Raw genomic sequence first — 18,061 nt, forward strand, 5'->3', positions numbered from 1 at the left:
AAATATTAGAGGCAGTAATTGGTGACCGCCGGTCAGATGTCTGAATTGTTTTTGGAGCTTGGATGGCTTCGCATGTAAAATGAGCATCCCACACTGAGGTCTTTAAAGGGATCTGAGTTATCTGTAATAGAAAAACTTGGTGTGACTTACTGCAGAAGCCTCTATTTAGAAGGTATTTCAGTTTTAAGAAAATCTTTACTGGAAGATAGTGAAGAGAGAGTTCTCTGGGGAAAACATTTAGTATCTTATCTCACTCACATGATGTTACTGGTGGTGAGTAGAAGTCCCTTTCAATAAGTTTTTCACTGAACAAAAGGCAGTATCTTAGGAATTGCAAAATGTTTGTTAAGCAGAATGAAAATAAGGTTACTTGAGGGTTTTTTTTTTTAAATAGCTTGTGTAGTAACACTTATATAGGATTTTGACATTCATAAAAAGGACGTTTCACTTTAGTTTGTAAGGTAATTTGAAGATACAGAAAAAGTTATTCATTAGATTCCAGTATCATCTTAGTTTACTTATATTGTTATTTAGCTCCTATTAATTATCTCATGACAACTTTTACACGCAGTAACAGGGTTGAGGAAGTTTTTCTACTTTCCTCTTCCACAGCGTTAATAGAAATAAAGGTAGATATATTCATTATTTTTGTTTAGAAGAAGGCCTCATTTTATTCCCGTTTGCATCAATCGGCTGATGATGAACAGGCAGTGGTTACTTTGAGCCCAGTTCTCCTGTTTGGGCTTTGCAGCATGCAATAATAGTGCACCCTAGTAGCTGGATAGAAGACAGAGCCCTGCTTTGACTGCTCCCTTCTTGGAGGAAGCCAAATTCTCCTGTCTGTGGGTAAACCAGCAGCGGGGACTGACAGTTTTATAGTACCTTGGCATCCAGTTTTTGGTTTGGAGAATTGTGCTCAATACATTATAGAATCTTCCCTGAATAATTTTGTAATGTTCTTTAAATTGTGTGGTTTTTATTGAATTCCACTTAACTCAATACATAATTAATGAGCGTCTAATGTACAAATTAATTTCTGGGACTTGACATTATTGTTTGCCCATTATTTTTAAAAACTAGCTATTGCATTCTCATACTTTTTAAAAACTGAATTAATTTATTTTCTGTATCCTGACAACAAACTAAAAAAGATCCTTAGATAACCTGAGAGATTGCAAAAGAGAATTTTAGGTTCAAGACCAGGTTCCATGTTTAAAACTCTACAGTAGACTTATATCTACCTTATGTGGGCTTTCAGAGTATTTCACAAAGATAATGTGAGGATTAGGTTAGTCAATTTGATTTACCAGTGTATTTAATAGCTATTTTTGAGTTTCTGTTAACTTGATTTCATCTTTTACTGAGATTCCTCTAAAAGCCATATTATTCTGAATCTACCATTTTTTCATATAAACTAAAATAAAATTTGACTGCTGCCAAAATATCTATTTTTTTTATATTGGGATAGTCATTACAAAATTCATTTGACAAAAGATTTTTTAAAAATTCATGGATATTCATTTGCTTAAGCTTGCGTGTTACTGATGTAAAATATTATTGGTATTTTCATGTGTAACGAATGTATTTTAATAAAACATAATCCACACCCCAAATCAACGGCATTTATCTATAATTAGTTTCACCATATGACACAAATATTCTTTAGGATTCCATGGTTTTTTTTTATTATTGCAAAGTCTGCTGGGGCCATACAATTTATTATAATAATTCAGAATCTATACAATTACCTTTTTTTTAATATATTGTCTAAATCTTGCAATTTACAATGAACAGACCATAATTCTAGTTTTCATGCCATCTTGACTTTTGGTAGATTACTTTTCATCATTCACTTTCCACCCAGCAAAATTAAAATTAAAATGTTTCTTAAATACTTTAGGAGTCCTTCGGGTTCCTGGAAAAAGTGCCATGCACTAGACATGAGTCTAACAAGAATCATTTAAATCCATTTTAAAATTATTACTTAGCTACTAGTTTTAAACTTTTTCTGTGCTATGGAGACTTTAACCAGCCACCAGAATTGACAGGTTTACACTTTGTTTCTTCTATGTATTCTCTATGGCAAAAAGGATTGAGGTGATGCATAAAGTAGTTGAAGGGAAGACAGAAATCTTGTGTAATATACAGATGTCTAATTAGCCTGTGAATAATCAAGAATTAACTGTATATATATATATATATATATATATATATATAGAGAGAGAGAGAGAGAGAGAGAGAGAGAGAGAGAGAGAGTAAAAGCATTAAAAATTAATCACAGGGATTTTTTAAGAGTGAATAAAATAACTACAGTAATGGTTCCTTGGATGCCAGAAAGTTACTGGAATATCAATCTTGTTAAAAACCAGTTTAAAATTCTTCAATTTCAAATATTTCTTAAGAAAAATTTTAACTAATAGTCTTAGAGAAATGAAATCACGTGGATTGTGTTTTCTCTAGTGCGAGATGTATTTTTCATAGTTATGAGATGTTGCCATAGAACATGCTCATGGCTTTGCTGCTTCTGGCTGCCTGAAGGGGACTGACTATAATCTGCACACATCTACCCATGTGCTACTTTGCCTCTATATAATGTATCTCCATTATTCCTATACAAGAAAAGCATTGGACATTGCATTATTTTGTTTTGTTTTGATTAATTAGTAATCAAAATACTAAGGACTGCTATAAAAATATGCTTTTATTCTTGAGACAGTAATGATGGAGGGGTGAGTGGGTTGATACTCTTATGCTATTATCTTGTGACAAATTCATCTAGACAACCTGATCTTACTCAGTGTTGGGAAAAGTATCTGTTTTTGCTAAAAGATTAGTAAAAGTGATATTTAAAATGAAATATGTGCATTACGCATTATTAAAATCAGTTCATGAACATGGAGAAACTTTGTAAGCTAAAACTACATATCCTGTTAATATCTGTTGCTAGGGAATAATAGCCACCCACCTCACAGAATCTGCCTTCCTATTTTCAACAAAATGGTCCTCTGCTTATTCTTGTTAAGGTTTGGAAGCTGAATTAACTTTGGTGTGACCAAGAGAAGGAGCAAAGAGACAGTTTTCCCTATGGTAAATTGTTACAAACAAAAGGAGTCTTTTTGTTTAACTTTGGGTTTTTGTGCCACGGGAGGATTCCACCTCCTCACTTACCTCTTTCCCTGTTTTTTTGGTGTTTCTCTATAACAATTGCCTGGGCAGCAGTACTTTAACCATTCCCTTCAGCTGCTCCTGAGGGTCTTTTCTGTTCAGCCATTTTGTTTCTACTTGCTCTTGGTGTCTTCTTTTTAACATTAGCAACTTTGCTGCACACTTCTTTTCTTGATGCTATTCTTTAGTGACAGTGCTCCCGATCAGGGTTCACATCCTAGTTAATAGAAGCACAAAATGTTTTATGATGCAGCCACCTCCCATGGCTTTTGGTTTTGAGTATTTCTATTGGCTTAATTTTCATGAATTCCATTAAGGAGCTCAGCAACACCCACACAAAGTATGGCATGGGAGATGGGGAAAAGAGAGGGAAGTGGACTCTATTTAATTCCTTTCTCCACTCTGAAATTTTTACAGTGGTCATATTTGAGAAGGTAAGTTTAGGTGCGCACACACACCCCCCTCCCATTCATTAAGATGACTACTGGTGATTTCTAGTCTTGGCAGAGAGCTAGCTGAAGAAGTAAGGAAGTAAGTCAAAAATATTTTTAAATTATTTTGCAGCCTACCAATTTGTCCCTTTAATGACTGGGACACAGTTTAATTAGCCATTTTCTCTACAAATATTAAGTGAAACAAACTTTTTGTTGTGTATTATAAAATTTTAAATGTTATTGGTTAATGGTCATGCATTTACAGAATTGTCTTTTGTAGTAGGACTTAATTTAATATTTTTAAAGACTCAAAAATGAGTAACAGCTTAAAAAGTAAGTTTAAAAATTGTGATCTAGTTTTATTCTTAAAATATGATCTAGTTTTATTTTTCTAGTTTTTATTCTAAGTTATGCTTAGAGTATGAAAACCCAGGCAGAAATAAGGATAGATAAGCTTTGATGCCTTTTTTGTTAACAATATTTTCTCTTTTCCTTCTCTTCCCATCACCTTTTTTGCTTTTGTTTCATGTTTTTTGGTTGTGGCTATTCCTGTATGTTCTCCTCCTCATCCCACCTCTGCCTATCCACATCTGCCATTTCATTTCACCCATACATCCTTAGCATGGCAAGGCACTGACCTGATGCATAATCACGTCTTGGCTGATGATGACCAATCAAGTCTAGACTCCTTGGGTCGTCGCAGTAGCCTTTCTCGTTTGGAGCCTTCAGACCTCTCGGAAGACTCTGACTATGACAGTATATGGACAGCCCATAGTTACAGAATGGGTTCTACATCTCGTAAGAGCTGTTGCTCATATATCTCTCACCAGAACTAATGCACTTCTGAGCTTTTCTTAACAAATGCTTGTTGTATCACAGCCTGCTTTTCTTAGATGTTTTCTCGCTGTTCCTCGTCTCTTTTTAATGTGATATTTTAACAACTTTTGAGAGCGTTTCTGATATTTTCCATTGTACATGGTGGAGGCTTGATTGCCAACTTAAATACACATTCAAATACCTGACTACTAAAGGGAGACAGTATATTCACTGAAGGATATACTCGAGTTGGTTTTTTGTTGTTGTTGTTGTTGGGTTTTTTGTGGTTGTTGTTACTTTACTATTATTGATAGCTGTTGATTTGTAGCTCCTAATGGCTTGTTTTTTGACTATGTCAGTGTAGCGACTGTTTCCTTTTTTTGGATACAGTAGTGTGAACGTTTTGTATTTTGTACTGAAACCATACAGGTTTGTGATCTAAGTGCCAGCAATATGGAGATACTTTTTAGCCTTATTATGGTTGAATTTTCTATGTATGATAAACACACAGATTAAGTAGGCATAGAATAAAATAGCAGTGAGAACGATAAAAATGTTCAGTGAAAGTACTACAAAATTAATTCAGATGTCCCTGGATCTGAACAATCTGCCAAGAGCATTTGATAATCATCGTGAGCCTTTTTTACACTGCTAGCATAGTTCTTTGCCTTGACAGGTCTGAATGAAGAAGCATCTACTTCCTAAGTTGAGGTTGTATCTTCACTCCACAGAACTCCATGCTTCATGGTGTGGTCCTGGGAAGATACTATTTATGTTCATCCTGATATTCCCTGTTTGGCCATAGTACGGAAGTTCCCCAGGTGAAGATGTTGTGAACTTCATTAAGTGCCGAGTTGTTGCAAAGCATTCCCTAGCCCTTCCCTTAGACAACCACCACCACTGACCCAAGTGAGAATAATTCCTGCCAAATGGTACCAAGCAAGTGGGTACACATGTTGCCAAAAGTTGAGGTCCTGAAAGCTTCTGCATTTAGCCTCTGAAACTCGTAGGCAGACTGTGCTCGGGCTGGCCTTTGGTAGGTACCCTTAAGAGATCAGATGCTTTGGCTTCAGTCACAGCTTTGGCTGCACCCTTGACATATGTATTTACTGTGTATGTAATAGCCATGAACACACATTTATTTGTTTTCAGCAACCAACAGCAGTGAAACCTTATTACAGCAATCCCATATGTACACAAAATCCTTCCTGTGATGGGATGTTTAAGGCTGTTCTAGAAGTCAGAGGGTTGCCATGCAGTCCACAATTAAGAAAAAAAAATTTTTTAGAACTTAAAAAAAGAAAAAAAATAGAAAATATTTCTCAGTCTTTTGGGATTTGTTATAAGAGGGTTTCACTGGCCCCACTCAGACTCTAATTTTTGCTTCACACAGAACTGAATGTGATAGCACCATTACATTCAGTTGTAGCTTTCAAATCTGCATCCGGATCATTATTAGAGGGAAATTTGTGTTCTCTTCAAGTGATAATGTATTTGGTGTCAAAATAGAACCATAGTGTTGTTTTAAATCAGCATCAGGAAACAAAATGCCATAATAAATGAAGAATAACATTTGAGTATTTTCATTTCTTCCTTTCCTTAGGGTGGCTGTAATTCCAGGTGACTGTAATCTGCCTCTCCCTATATCTCCCCTCCAAGCCCCCAAGCATATCTGCACATGCACAAATCTATGGATTCAATGTCCTGGTTTTCCTTTTTTATAGAGCTCTAGCACAATTTGTACACTAATTGTTTTCCTGGATGGTGGAGCCTGTTGCTCACCAGCCCAAAGGTGCTAATGAGTCTTTGTCAGATCTGAGAGAAAAATTCAATAGACTTAGCACTTTGTGCTTTAATGTGATATGAGGTGATTGTACAAGGAAGGTGAGTCTTAATGAAATAATTTAGCAAAGCTGCTCATCTCAGAAATTTCAGCTGGCTGCAGTGTAGCCACTGATTTATTTATTTTCCCAGTATTTTCATATTTTAAAGAAGGGTGGCCAGTGCAAATTGAAAAGTTCACCAAAAAAAATTTTTTTTTAAAGAATACAGAGTCCTTTATTCATATTCCAAGGTGACTAGGTTTATGTGTGCAGTTAATTCACATGGAGAATTGAATTTTCTAAGAAAGTTGACCATACTACAATATATGTGCTCACTTATAATGTAATGAATCTAGAAGTAATTTAGTTTTATTTTAATTTTCATATATTTATCTTTTTATGATATTTAACTTGTGGGGCAAATATTTATTAATGCTTTCTGCATTGTTTTCAAGGCCATTACTTAGAAGAACTCTGTTATATGTCTGTTTACTATGTAACTGTACCTATTATCACAATATTGAAATACAGTTCCTGCACTTGAATTTTTCTTTATAATACTAAGGAACTTTTTGGTAATATAGATCTGAAGTTTTTATTGATGCTTTATGCACCAAAATCTTTCTTTATTGTAGGAGTTAATTAACATCATTTTGGTGATATTTTTTGTTGAAGCTAAGATCATTATAGAGTAAGAAAAATTCAGTGGGGTGTTTTTTGATTTTGGGGGTTTTTTTTGGTTGGCCTTTGGGTTTTTAATTTGTTTTGTTTTTGTCTTACACCATTAACTGTTGTGAACTGGTTTAAAAGTATTAGTACTGCAGGCTTTAACAAACTAACAAAAAGATATACCAGTGTGGCAATGGTGGTATGCAGTCCAAAGGTTCAGTGTTTCTATTTTTGTGGAACTTAAGCTGATAATAGTACCTTCTGTTTATGCAATTCTGTAATATATGTGTACAGTTAATATAATAATGACCAAATGAAGAATATGAATTAGAAGGTAGGTGTGAGCCATCGTCAGTACTTTTATACATGGCTTAAATGATGTTTCTAATGAATTAGTATTTACCATAAATTCACATTATGATCTATTACTTGAGTGTTTTGCAAACAGTTGCCAAACACAGTAACATGTACATAGTGACGTAAAGCATTGAAATATATATACATACATATATATATATATATACACATATATATTGTGGATTTCATTTGTGAATGGGAAAAGCCATCTTTTAGTAGGTGACGGCCGTTTGAGAATATGAATTGGATGTATATCTGAATGTTGCATTGTATTGTACAGTATGCATATTATTGTTTGTGGTTGCATATGGCAATGAAGTGTTTGTTTTATAAAAAAAAAGACATCTGTTATGTACAGTTGAAATAAATTTTGCATTTGCTAGCCTGTGGCTTTTAATATTTAATTGTCACATGGGGGAAAAACAGAATAGCTTAAAGTTTTATATTATTTGGCTGTTCTCCTAAAAATCACATTGTACAAATGAAAGCCAGATGATAAAGCATTTTAAAAGCCCTCCCTGGCAGTAAAGTTTGCATTTTCTCAGAGTTAAAGATATTCTAGATAATGTTTAGTTATTTCTTTCAATTTATTTGTTCTTCCATCTATTTTTTTTCTTACTTTTTATTTCAAAAATAATTCAACCAAAAGTTTAATCTTCTACAGAAAATACACTTCCCTCCCCCACCCCAATTTTCCATAAATAGAGATAGGAACAACTTTTTAAAAAAAAATTTTATGAGATAAAGTCCTTGTAAGTTCTCTCTGACATTGATTAAGAAGGTGGGAGAGATGGATGAAAATAAGTATGAAGGAGTCACTAAAAGGATGTTGGACTATGGCCAGAGACTAAAAAGAATTAGCATTTTATTATAACCTTACCTATCAGCCATGCCTATGTTAGTAGTGGAGAATTTTATTAAATATTAGATTTCTCTGTCAAATTAATGAGGCAATACTGTTTCCTTTTTAAGAAAATAAAGTAGATGAGTATTAGAAGTATTAGTATAAGAAGACATTTCACATTTATAATGTGTTAATAATCTTGCCACTCTTGTAAGGCCTTCTTTGGGCTCAGCTGCATAAATAACCTCTCAGAAACTTAAGTCTGTTTTAAGCTGTGGTTTACCACAAACCCATTTTCTGTTAAACCTTTGGCTATTAAGGAGTTTGGTAAAATAGGATTGTTTTTTTAATAGAGTTTAATGAAAAGTACGTTGGCCTGGGAGTTAGGTGGGTCACTTCAGCTCTCTTGGTCTGTTTGTTATTTGTAAAATAAGGGAGTTGGACTAGAGGATCTTAAGTGTCTCTTCTTCCTCTGAAGTTTCATGAGTCTGTAATTGATTGTTTGAATTTACATTTTCCCCCTAGAACCAGTTTGTCTAGGTTTGCATAATTATAGGATTATAGATGATGTTTCATCAAAATTATTTATGGCATTTTTTTGGAAAGTGATTTTTAATTCATCTGTCTAATACAAATTTAGGGGGAGAAAATCATCATGACAGCATCTAAAAAGACTAATTTTAATTCCTTATTTTATTTATCATTTCACAAAGTACTTTCTCAGCTTGTCAACTTTTTAAGTTTGAGTAAGAAATTAACCATTGTACTTGTCAGTGTGACATAATAATGGCTGTTATAACTTACCTTATGTAACACTTTAAATGTTTACAAATACTGAAAATTATTACCTCATTACTTCAATGAACTCAAATTTAGAATTTCATAGTTTATAATATTTCAGGAAATATATTAAGAAGGGGGAAAATTATCATTATCATAGGGACTTTCTGGTTAAGTAATTTAAATCTTCACATTAAAAATTTCCCTCCAACGATTTTCTGAAAACTGACATTTTAAATAATGACAGTTTTAAAGAATCAGATATCTGTAGCTGAAGGAAACGTCATTAATAGAAGTCCAATCTCGTTTCCCTATTGCCATTCTTCTATATACATTCATGTTCATGTGCACACATACATGTGCAAAAGCTTTAGAATGCATATGGAGCATAAGTAACAGTCCAAGCTAATGGGGTGTGTGTGTGTGTATTAATGAGCATCTCTTAGGAGAGTTAATTTTTTAAAACAAGATTACCTATATATATATTTCTAATTGAAAGCTAAGATTTCCTGTGTTTTAGGTAGATTTTTGCTTTTCCTTTAAGAATTCCTGTGGCAAATTCTCTTGTCCCAAAATATGTGAACACTAGTATTTTTGTTAGTTAATCCTCACAATACCAGTTCTCCAAAGTAGATTGGTATTGTCATTACATTTTAGATATAAAGAAACTGAGGCATAGAGGTCAAGTGATTTGATCAGTGTTTTTGAGGAAAAAAAGCCCAAATATCCACACTTCCTCTATGAAACACAACTTTACCATGGATCACCTAATAGTCTCATCTGAAGACAAATGGCAGGTACCAGGTATAATTTTTTTTTGAAAGCCATATGTAAAATCTGCATTAAAATGCAGTTTGATCTAAGCCATTCAGAAAGAAAACCTAGAAGTCTGGGCCATCTCATAATTCAGAATTCATCATAGCCTCATGAAATAATTTGAATTAAGCTCGGGAACATGTTTTATATGGCAGTCACAGTGTTTTCAGTACTCTGCAGTATGGAAAGACTTTTTTTAAGCTTTTGTTATCCTGTTCCATTTTGAGGATGTGTGGAATTACACATTGAATGTGACAGATAAATACAAAACAAGGGCCCTTTTGATTTGAACACAGTGCAGGAATCATCTGTGGGGAATCCTATGTAAATTGGATTACTAATAGCAGTGGGAAAATCTATGTGGTTAAGCTTTCTATTCCACTAAGTACTAACTTCATCAGTCTGGTACTCTTTGTGTGGATAATTAAGAGACTTCTCCTACATATGTGGGACAGCCATGTGGATCCTGCGCACATTCTGGTACATTTGTAGATAAATAAAAAACATAGAATTCTTATGGTAATGAGACTAACACTTTTTTTCATGTTAAAGGTACAGGATCCCCTTTAGCCTTCTGAATTTTGGATCAGGGTTGTTGTGAGGGTCAGAAGAGATAACCTGTAACACACTTTGGTCATCATTATCATCATTATTATTATTAATCTAGCAATTTTCCAAATGCTTACCTGTTTTTGCTGCCATTTTGCAGCCTCTTTCCATGTGGTTTTATGGCCGCTGCATTCCCATTCGCAAAATGGGAGGTTTCTAGTTAAAGGTGTTATAGATGAGAAATTTGGAGATATATTATACATCTGCCAGTCTGAGGAATGAAAGACTCAAATTTATAACAAATCTGGAGAGTTTTTTTTTAAATTAATATTGTCAGAATATCACTCCTGAGACTGATCACTTCTGGATACAAGATTATAATAAGGCATAGACTGAATTACCTTTAAGGTGATGATTACATGTTTCCTCAGTATATAAAAGAATATTGTGTATTTTTTCTGTAAAGGTGGGCAGTGTGAACAAGGTAACAGTTTGCTGTTCTAAACAAAGTGTGATACAACAGTTGGAATACAGCATGACATTTTTCTTCCCAAGAACATTGGTGGGGGGGGGGGGTCATCCTTGAAATAGCATTTAAATAATTTAATAATAATAAACATAGCAGAAAATTAGATTTGATGTATTCAGAACTGTATTCCCTTCTCACCTGTATAGGGTTTAGTTATTTCTAGGTATCAGACACAGGTCTAAAGACTGCGTGGGATAGCACTGAAATTACCCTGAATGCTTCTGAAGCTTTTTTCCTTATTTTTTTTTAAAGCAAAACATTACTAGAGTGACTACTAAACAGCACCTAATGATTGTGTTTCAGAGTGAACAGCAGTGCCCCCAGATAATATATGCTAAAGATATGAGTGATTAAAGGATATCTTTATATAGTAGGAGCATCTTATGAAGTCTCTGAATTTATGTTTCAGTGGTTGCCAAATCCTTTGATTCATTCAGAAGAGCATAAACTTAAAATTAGACACAAGTCACTGTGTCTTCTTTGAAGTCAACGGTAATACAATAACCTTTTGGGTTTATGTGGATTTTTAAACATAACATCTAGCACAGTTCTGTGACTACACAAGGTGTTGGATAAATGTTCTTCAAGATAACTGATTAGTGAAAACAAAGAATGGCAGTCCTGAAATTGAAGGGCTCCAAATGAAGCAATTTACAATATTATTTTCTAAACAGATAGGTCTATATATTTGTTGGGCCACATATTTTCAAAAGTTTAAAACTACCACAGTTCCACTTGTGGGAGTTTATTTTCTTAAACAAACAACAGTCTTTCTCAGTCTCACATATATGTGATAATTTTTAGAGGTATGTTAAAATTACAAATTTATACTGTCTCATTGTACTAATACTTTCTAAAGCTTTGTCACAATTGTAATTTTTTCTTTATTTAAAAAAAGATTGTTGTCATCTTTCACATCTGCCATTTCCCCATTTAAAAAAAAAAATCTGCCCTAATTTCTTGGGCTTTTCAGAACAATGCAGATTTCATTGCTTCAGTATACATTTATTAAGCATCAACTGTGTGCCAAGGCACTGTGCTAGATGCTAATCAGGTAAACTGTTGATTAAATTCAATTTTCCTATTTTTTATTCAGATAATTGTTTATATTCCTCAGAATTTAGAAAATAATTTGCAAGGAACCATTAAACTAAATTTGATTTATTTTAACTAAAGTGACACAATAGTTCTATATCCCTTTTCAAAGTTCATTTTAGATTTAAAGGTTTTAATGGTCATGTATATGTGTGGTTTTTTAAATGTGTATTACTATGGCCAGTGTGTATGTTTGTTTATTTTCTTTAAATGTGTACAGCAGATGGATGTTGCTATCAAGGGCAGCAGTATGGCCCAAAGTTTTTTTATTCATTCCCTAATGAAAAATCTCTTAAATAAAAGCCCGTGACAAGTTTTCAGTCCAAGATGATCTAGAGGATTGGCTTTTCTTGTTTATTTTCACTCCCAGGGAAGATCTTAGAGATGGTAGAGAAAGGAAAATGGTGCCATGGCTGGGGATGGTTCCAAGTGACATAAGTGCAATAGACTGAGATTCCAACAGAAATATCATAAACTATACGAAATGCCTGGCCCTGAGAATTATAGTAATTGAGATTTTGTAAATGTCAAATCCTTTTGCATGGTATTGGCGCTGCACTTACTTTGAAATTCTTCTTAATAATCCTAGGTTCCCGTAAAGAATCTGCTCCCCAAGTTCTGCTTCCAGAAGAGGAGAAAATTATAGTGGAAGAAACTAAAAGTAATGGTCAGACTGTGATAGAGGAAAAGTAAGATGTTTTCCAACAGTTCAAAGAGGGTTGCAAATTTAAAATTTGATACCTGCCTGCTACCTCTGCCCCCGTTCCATTCCTTGGATGGAGCTACCACTGTCAATGGTGAAGTCTGATGAGGGTGGGCTTATGGTTATAAAAGCTTTACTGTTCTTCCACAGGCTGAATCTTGCTTTGGGTAAGAATTCTGCCATTTACACAAATCAGTTGAGTTTGAAACCCTTCAAATTCAGGTGTCAACATTGTAACATTGGAAAAATTAAGATTTAAGAGTATAGCAGGGATGGGGAACATGCAGCCTCGAGGCCACATGTGACCTTCTAGGTCCTCAGGTGTGGTCTTTTGACTGAGTCCAAGTTCTACGGAACAATCTTTTATTGAGGGGATTTGTTCTGTGAAGTTTGGATTCAGTCAGACAGCGTGAGGACCTAGATGGCCACATGTGGCCTCAAGGTCACAGGTTCCCCACCCCTGGTAGAGCAACAACATTGACTTACTTAACAAATACTCTGACAGGTACTCTCTTGGCTAAGCATTTTAATATAGCTGCTCAATTTAATAGCAGTATGTAATATATCAAATCATATTTTATTTTCAGGAGTCTTGTTGACACAGTATATGCATTAAAAGATGAAGTCCAAGAATTAAGACAGGTGGGTAACAACTATACGTTAGTCATATATGTAGTCAGAAAAATAAAATCCTTTATAAACACATGCATACACATATAGACACATACCTAAATGTGCATAGGAAATCTTGTCTTCAAGTATTTCGATGTTTTAAAGAAATATTTCACACCTATTAAAGAGAGGGAGAGAGGGCTCACTATTTTTTCTTTTTATGAAGCAGCCCAAGCCATCCAGCGGTGTCGAGTGGTTCTCTCTAGCAATTTAGTTGAGGCTGGTGACAACAGAAAAAAGAATACCACTCATTCCAACCGTAACCTGTTAGATATGTCTTGGGGTGCTGGGATATGGATGGAAAACAGCCCCATTCCTACAAAAAAGTTCTGTAGTTCTTTATCAGATTTGTAATCCTTCTAGATGAATTGTAATCCCTAAGTGATCATGTACTTGAAAATATCCAATAAAGGTGAATTCACTGTTTCTCAAGGCAGCCTATTCCATTTTTGAGTAGGTTTGCTTTTCTGGTACCACTTATTCTTTGATATCAAGGGCCTATTCTAATCATTTGAGAACCAGCTCTAATTGTTAGGAAGTTTTTCTTTAAATTGAAACTGAATCTTTATCTCTGCAGCTTCCACCCATTTCTCTTCCATTATTCTACTCGTCCACTGTCTAGGAACAAGTAGAATGAGTCTAACTCCTTTTGCACAGAATAGCCTTTTCATTCTCTATCTTAGTCCTACAGTTATAAGGTTGTATTTTATGATGATCTAGACCTGTGCTTCCATTGGTATTTGAAACTCTTATCAGTGTAGATCAGCAGCTGTCCTGGAAGCTAGTCTTACGGTTGCTTAGACTTGCTTGAGGGACTAAGTGGCTAAATGTATGTGTCAGAGGTTTTCCTGACTCTGAGACCAGTTTTCTATTCATGTGAAGTTATGTGGGCAGCAAGATTTGTTATAAGATGGAAATTTTGACTAATATACTAACCACTTATATAATTACTCTTCCCTCAGACATTCTACCCAGCTTCCCTCTAGTGTCCTTGCCTGTTCTAGCCCCCTTACCCTCCACCGTATAGCCAGTAATCCCACTGATTATTCATAGGCACTCCAAAAGAGAATAATTTGACTACAAAAGCATTAAGAAAGGATCTTTAGAAAATAAATGAAATCTTAAAATATTTTTGTAATATTGATCCTTTTGACCATGCTATGAAAATCAAACATATCGTAAAGGATGTTATATCATTCTGTCATACAGATGAGGAGGTCCTGGGAAAAATTGAGCCCTTTCAAAATACATCAACACTTGATTCATTCTTTGTTCAAACTATAACATAATTCTGTCTCATTTTTCAAGAGAAAACCCAATTAAGACCTTTATTGCTATCATCTGTTTTGATTATAATATTTATATATGTTATATATATATATAATTTGTGTAATATATTACAATTATATAATCTGTAATATATAATAATATAAATAATATACTAATTATTATTATTGTATTATTATCTATTTTTGAATAATGGCTCTGCTGGAAGATTGCTATCATTGCTCATCCTCCAACTCCCAAGTCCTCTCCAGGTTAAATATCACCAGTTCTTTCAATTAGTCCTCTTTGGATATGGTTTCCAGTTCTTTCACCATCCTTCTCTGCTATCCCTGCAGCTCTCCAATTTGCCGTTATCTCTCCTAAAATGAAGTCCTAGGAACTGAGCGTGATATTTCAGCGCCATTGGTACAGTAGACACTATACCACTCGCCGTAACCCGTCACTTTAGCTTTTTTGGCTATTATTTCACACTGTTTACTCAATGAGTCTGAGGTTTTCTAAAAAAAACCCAGGTCTTTTTCAGACATACCCCCACCCCTGTTTTGTACAATACTCGTACAGGTAATTTTTTAGATTCAAGTATGGGACTTTATGAGGGCAGCTAGGTTGTGCTGTGGGTAGAGTGCCAGGCCTAGAGTCAGGAAAACTCATCTTCCTGAGTTCAACTGTGGCCTCAGACCCTTACTAGCTCTGTGACCCTGGGCGAGTCACTTAACATCGTTTACCGCAATTCCTCATCTATGAAATGAGCTGGAGAAGGAAACAACAAAGCACTGTCTTATCTTTTGCCGGTGGGATCATGAGGAGTCGGACCCAACTGAAATGACTGATTGATGACCAAAGTGGATTTTCCCTTTGTTCCTGTCTCATCTCAATCGCTTTGGCACGGTGCTCTAACCTGCTTTTTTGGATCTTGACTCAGTCCCCAAAAAGTATTTGCTGTTTCTCCCAGCTTGATGTCACCTGGAAATCGTATAGGCATATGATTTATGCCTTTACCCATGCTATTAACAGAAATGTTGACTAGCATAGAGCCCAAAACAGATCATTGGAACACTCCATTGGAGTCTTCCTGCCAAGTTGACATCAACTCATTAATATTTTGGGGGAGCTCTGGCATTCACCTAGTTCTGAATGCACCTACCTGTACTGTCATAGAACTTTCCCCTTGTTCACAGGATGGCATGAGAGACTTTGCCAAATACTCTGTAGAAATCCAGGTGTATAATTTCTATGACCTTTGCATGATCCACCATCTAGTACCAATGTCAAAAGGGAAAATGAAGTTAATCTGGCATTGACTGTTTTGTTTAAAAATCATGCTCTTCCTTAGTGATCACCACTTCCTTTCCTAAATGCTCCCAAGCTATCTTTTTACTGATGTGTTCTTATAATTTTGCTAGGAATGAAAGTCACCCTCACTGGTTTATGGTCTGCAGACTTCATTCTCTTCCCTTTTTAAAAAATTAAGACAGTATTTACTGGTCTCCTGCCTTATAGCAACGCTCCCCTTTCTTTTTGATGTTTTTCAAAAATCACCAGTAGTTCAGCAATCACAGCCAACTTTTTGGAATATACTCTTTCTAAATGAGGTGATTTGAACTAATTGAGGTCAGTTAGGACACTCCCTTACTATCTCTTTATTCGCCTTGGGTTCCAGCTTCCTCTTACCCATTTCTGTCCTGTTTTTCTCAGTAGAAAGCTCTCTTTAGCAGAAAAACTGACGCCCAAAAAAAGTTGAGAAGCAGTGCCTTCTCTGCGTTTTCTCATCATCATCCCACCTACCCCAAGCAGCGTCCTGATCTTTTTCTTTTGCTGCCCTCACGACACAGCTAAATTGACCTTTTCCCTTTCTTTGTCTTTCTCTAACCCAGTCAGCTCAATTTGAATGTTAGTGCTTTTGATACCGTTGTACTATTCATATAGAACCATACCAGTCTTTTATATTTTTCACCCACACTTTTGTTTTCTGTACATTGATTATAAAAAATCAAAATTGTTCAACTTATTCCTTGTTAATTTCCTTATTCTCCTATTTGGATGGCTCCTTTTCATTTTTGAAGTATTTTATGTTTGTGACTTCAGAACTTCATTCCGGAGAGCTTCCCCTCCTTTTAGGGTTATTTTTCCCTCTAGAATTTTAGGCTGTAACATCTTCTGGAAACTCTTTGACATCTGCTTGAGCAGAATCTAAGGCAGGGATGGGGAATCTGTTGCCTCGAGGCCACTCTTTGAATCCAGACTTCACAGAAAAAATTCCTTTAATAAAAAGATTCGTTCTGTAAAACTTAGACTCAGTCAAAAGGCCTCACCCAAGGACCTAGAAGGCCACATGTGGCCTTGAGGCCACAAATTCCCCACTCCTGAATTAAAGGTATGTTAGATTATGTCTGCCTTTCCTCTCATTTTCTATCATGAATTCTAAAATTGTTAGATTTCTTGCATTAGGATTCACCTTGTTTATTACTAACACTTTATTTACCTCTGTCTGTCTGTCTATCTACGTATATACATATATATCTGTGGACATAAATTTCATTCCTGTATCTCTCCTAGGATGTTGTCTTCTATAATTACTGATACATTCTATTGATATTCTTCTCCCTTTGTTGTATCTACTACACTTTTTAGTATCTGGCTTGGCAGATTCAAGTAGACAGTTTTTCCCTACCCCTTCACTTTCTTAAAGCCCTTTTGATCAGGGGCTCAAGATAATTGTTTTTATTTTTGTTTTACCAATTCCATTACATTCAGTCTGTTCCTGGATTATCCTTCCTGTATTTAACCCATGGTTTAGAAATCCAAGTGTTATTCTCAGATATCATCTTCTTAAGTAGCTGTTCACTTCCCAATTCTGCCTTTCTTTTCTGCTATGTTCAGTTAGCAACAGTGAAGAAAACACTTGATATATCCCTAAGGTCTTCATTTTCCCTGGAATTTCTTAATACCCAGCCATGCTTCCTAGGTTTATTTTGGCAGGGTTAATATCATTTCTTTATGAAAATGCTAGAATTAGGCAACAGTTGTCAGATTTGTTAAGGCTTATTGGGAAGCTTTCCAACACATCATGGGTGTTTGCTCCTAGAAAACAACTCTGTCATTCATGTCAGGTTAACAAATGACCTCACTGACAGCCCTCATTAGCAAGTTACCAACCACCACTTACCTCTTCTTCCTTTTACTGCTACTGGATGAACTGTCCTTGTGGCGCTTGCAGATCTGCATCAGTTTTCTTTGGTGTGCGAGAAACCACTTCTATTCAGAAGGTGCAGCTCTATTCTCTAAAGATAGATGCTCACTTACCAATGAATCAACTCCAAATATTCAATGCTACTTCTGCTTTCCTTCCTTCTCTAGGCTAATTCTTCTACCCTCTAGCCAAGCAGAGTTTAGAGATTCCCTTCTGATTCTTCAGATTCTTTTCTTTTTTGAAGGAAAAGAATTTCCATTCCTTCAAGGAAGATTTTATGGGTTGTTTTTTTTTTTAATAAAATAGGAAGTTGAGGTAGGTTTCTGCTCCAC

General features: G+C 35.1%; 1 protein-coding gene across 5 annotated transcripts in view; it reads left to right on the plus strand.

The window, feature by feature from the left end:
* ARHGEF7 (Rho guanine nucleotide exchange factor 7) overlaps positions 1 to 18,061 on the plus strand; it is a 321,655-nt gene that overhangs the window by 299,114 nt on the left and 4,480 nt on the right. For 3 of the 5 annotated variants that reach the window (XM_036756507.1, XM_036756508.1, XM_036756510.1), the window contains 2 exons: positions 12,467 to 12,566; positions 13,168 to 13,222. In XM_036756507.1, coding sequence (XP_036612402.1) covers positions 12,467 to 12,566; positions 13,168 to 13,222 — 155 coding nt within the window. Of the gene's footprint in view, positions 1 to 4,220; positions 5,980 to 12,466; positions 12,567 to 13,167; positions 13,223 to 18,061 lie in introns of those variants that run through there. The other 2 variants (XM_036756511.1, XM_036756509.1) reach the window with 2 other exon arrangements.

Source organism: Trichosurus vulpecula, chromosome 4 (genome assembly GCF_011100635.1).
Source record: "Trichosurus vulpecula isolate mTriVul1 chromosome 4, mTriVul1.pri, whole genome shotgun sequence".
In the NCBI taxonomy this organism is placed as follows: Eukaryota; Metazoa; Chordata; class Mammalia; order Diprotodontia; family Phalangeridae; genus Trichosurus; species Trichosurus vulpecula.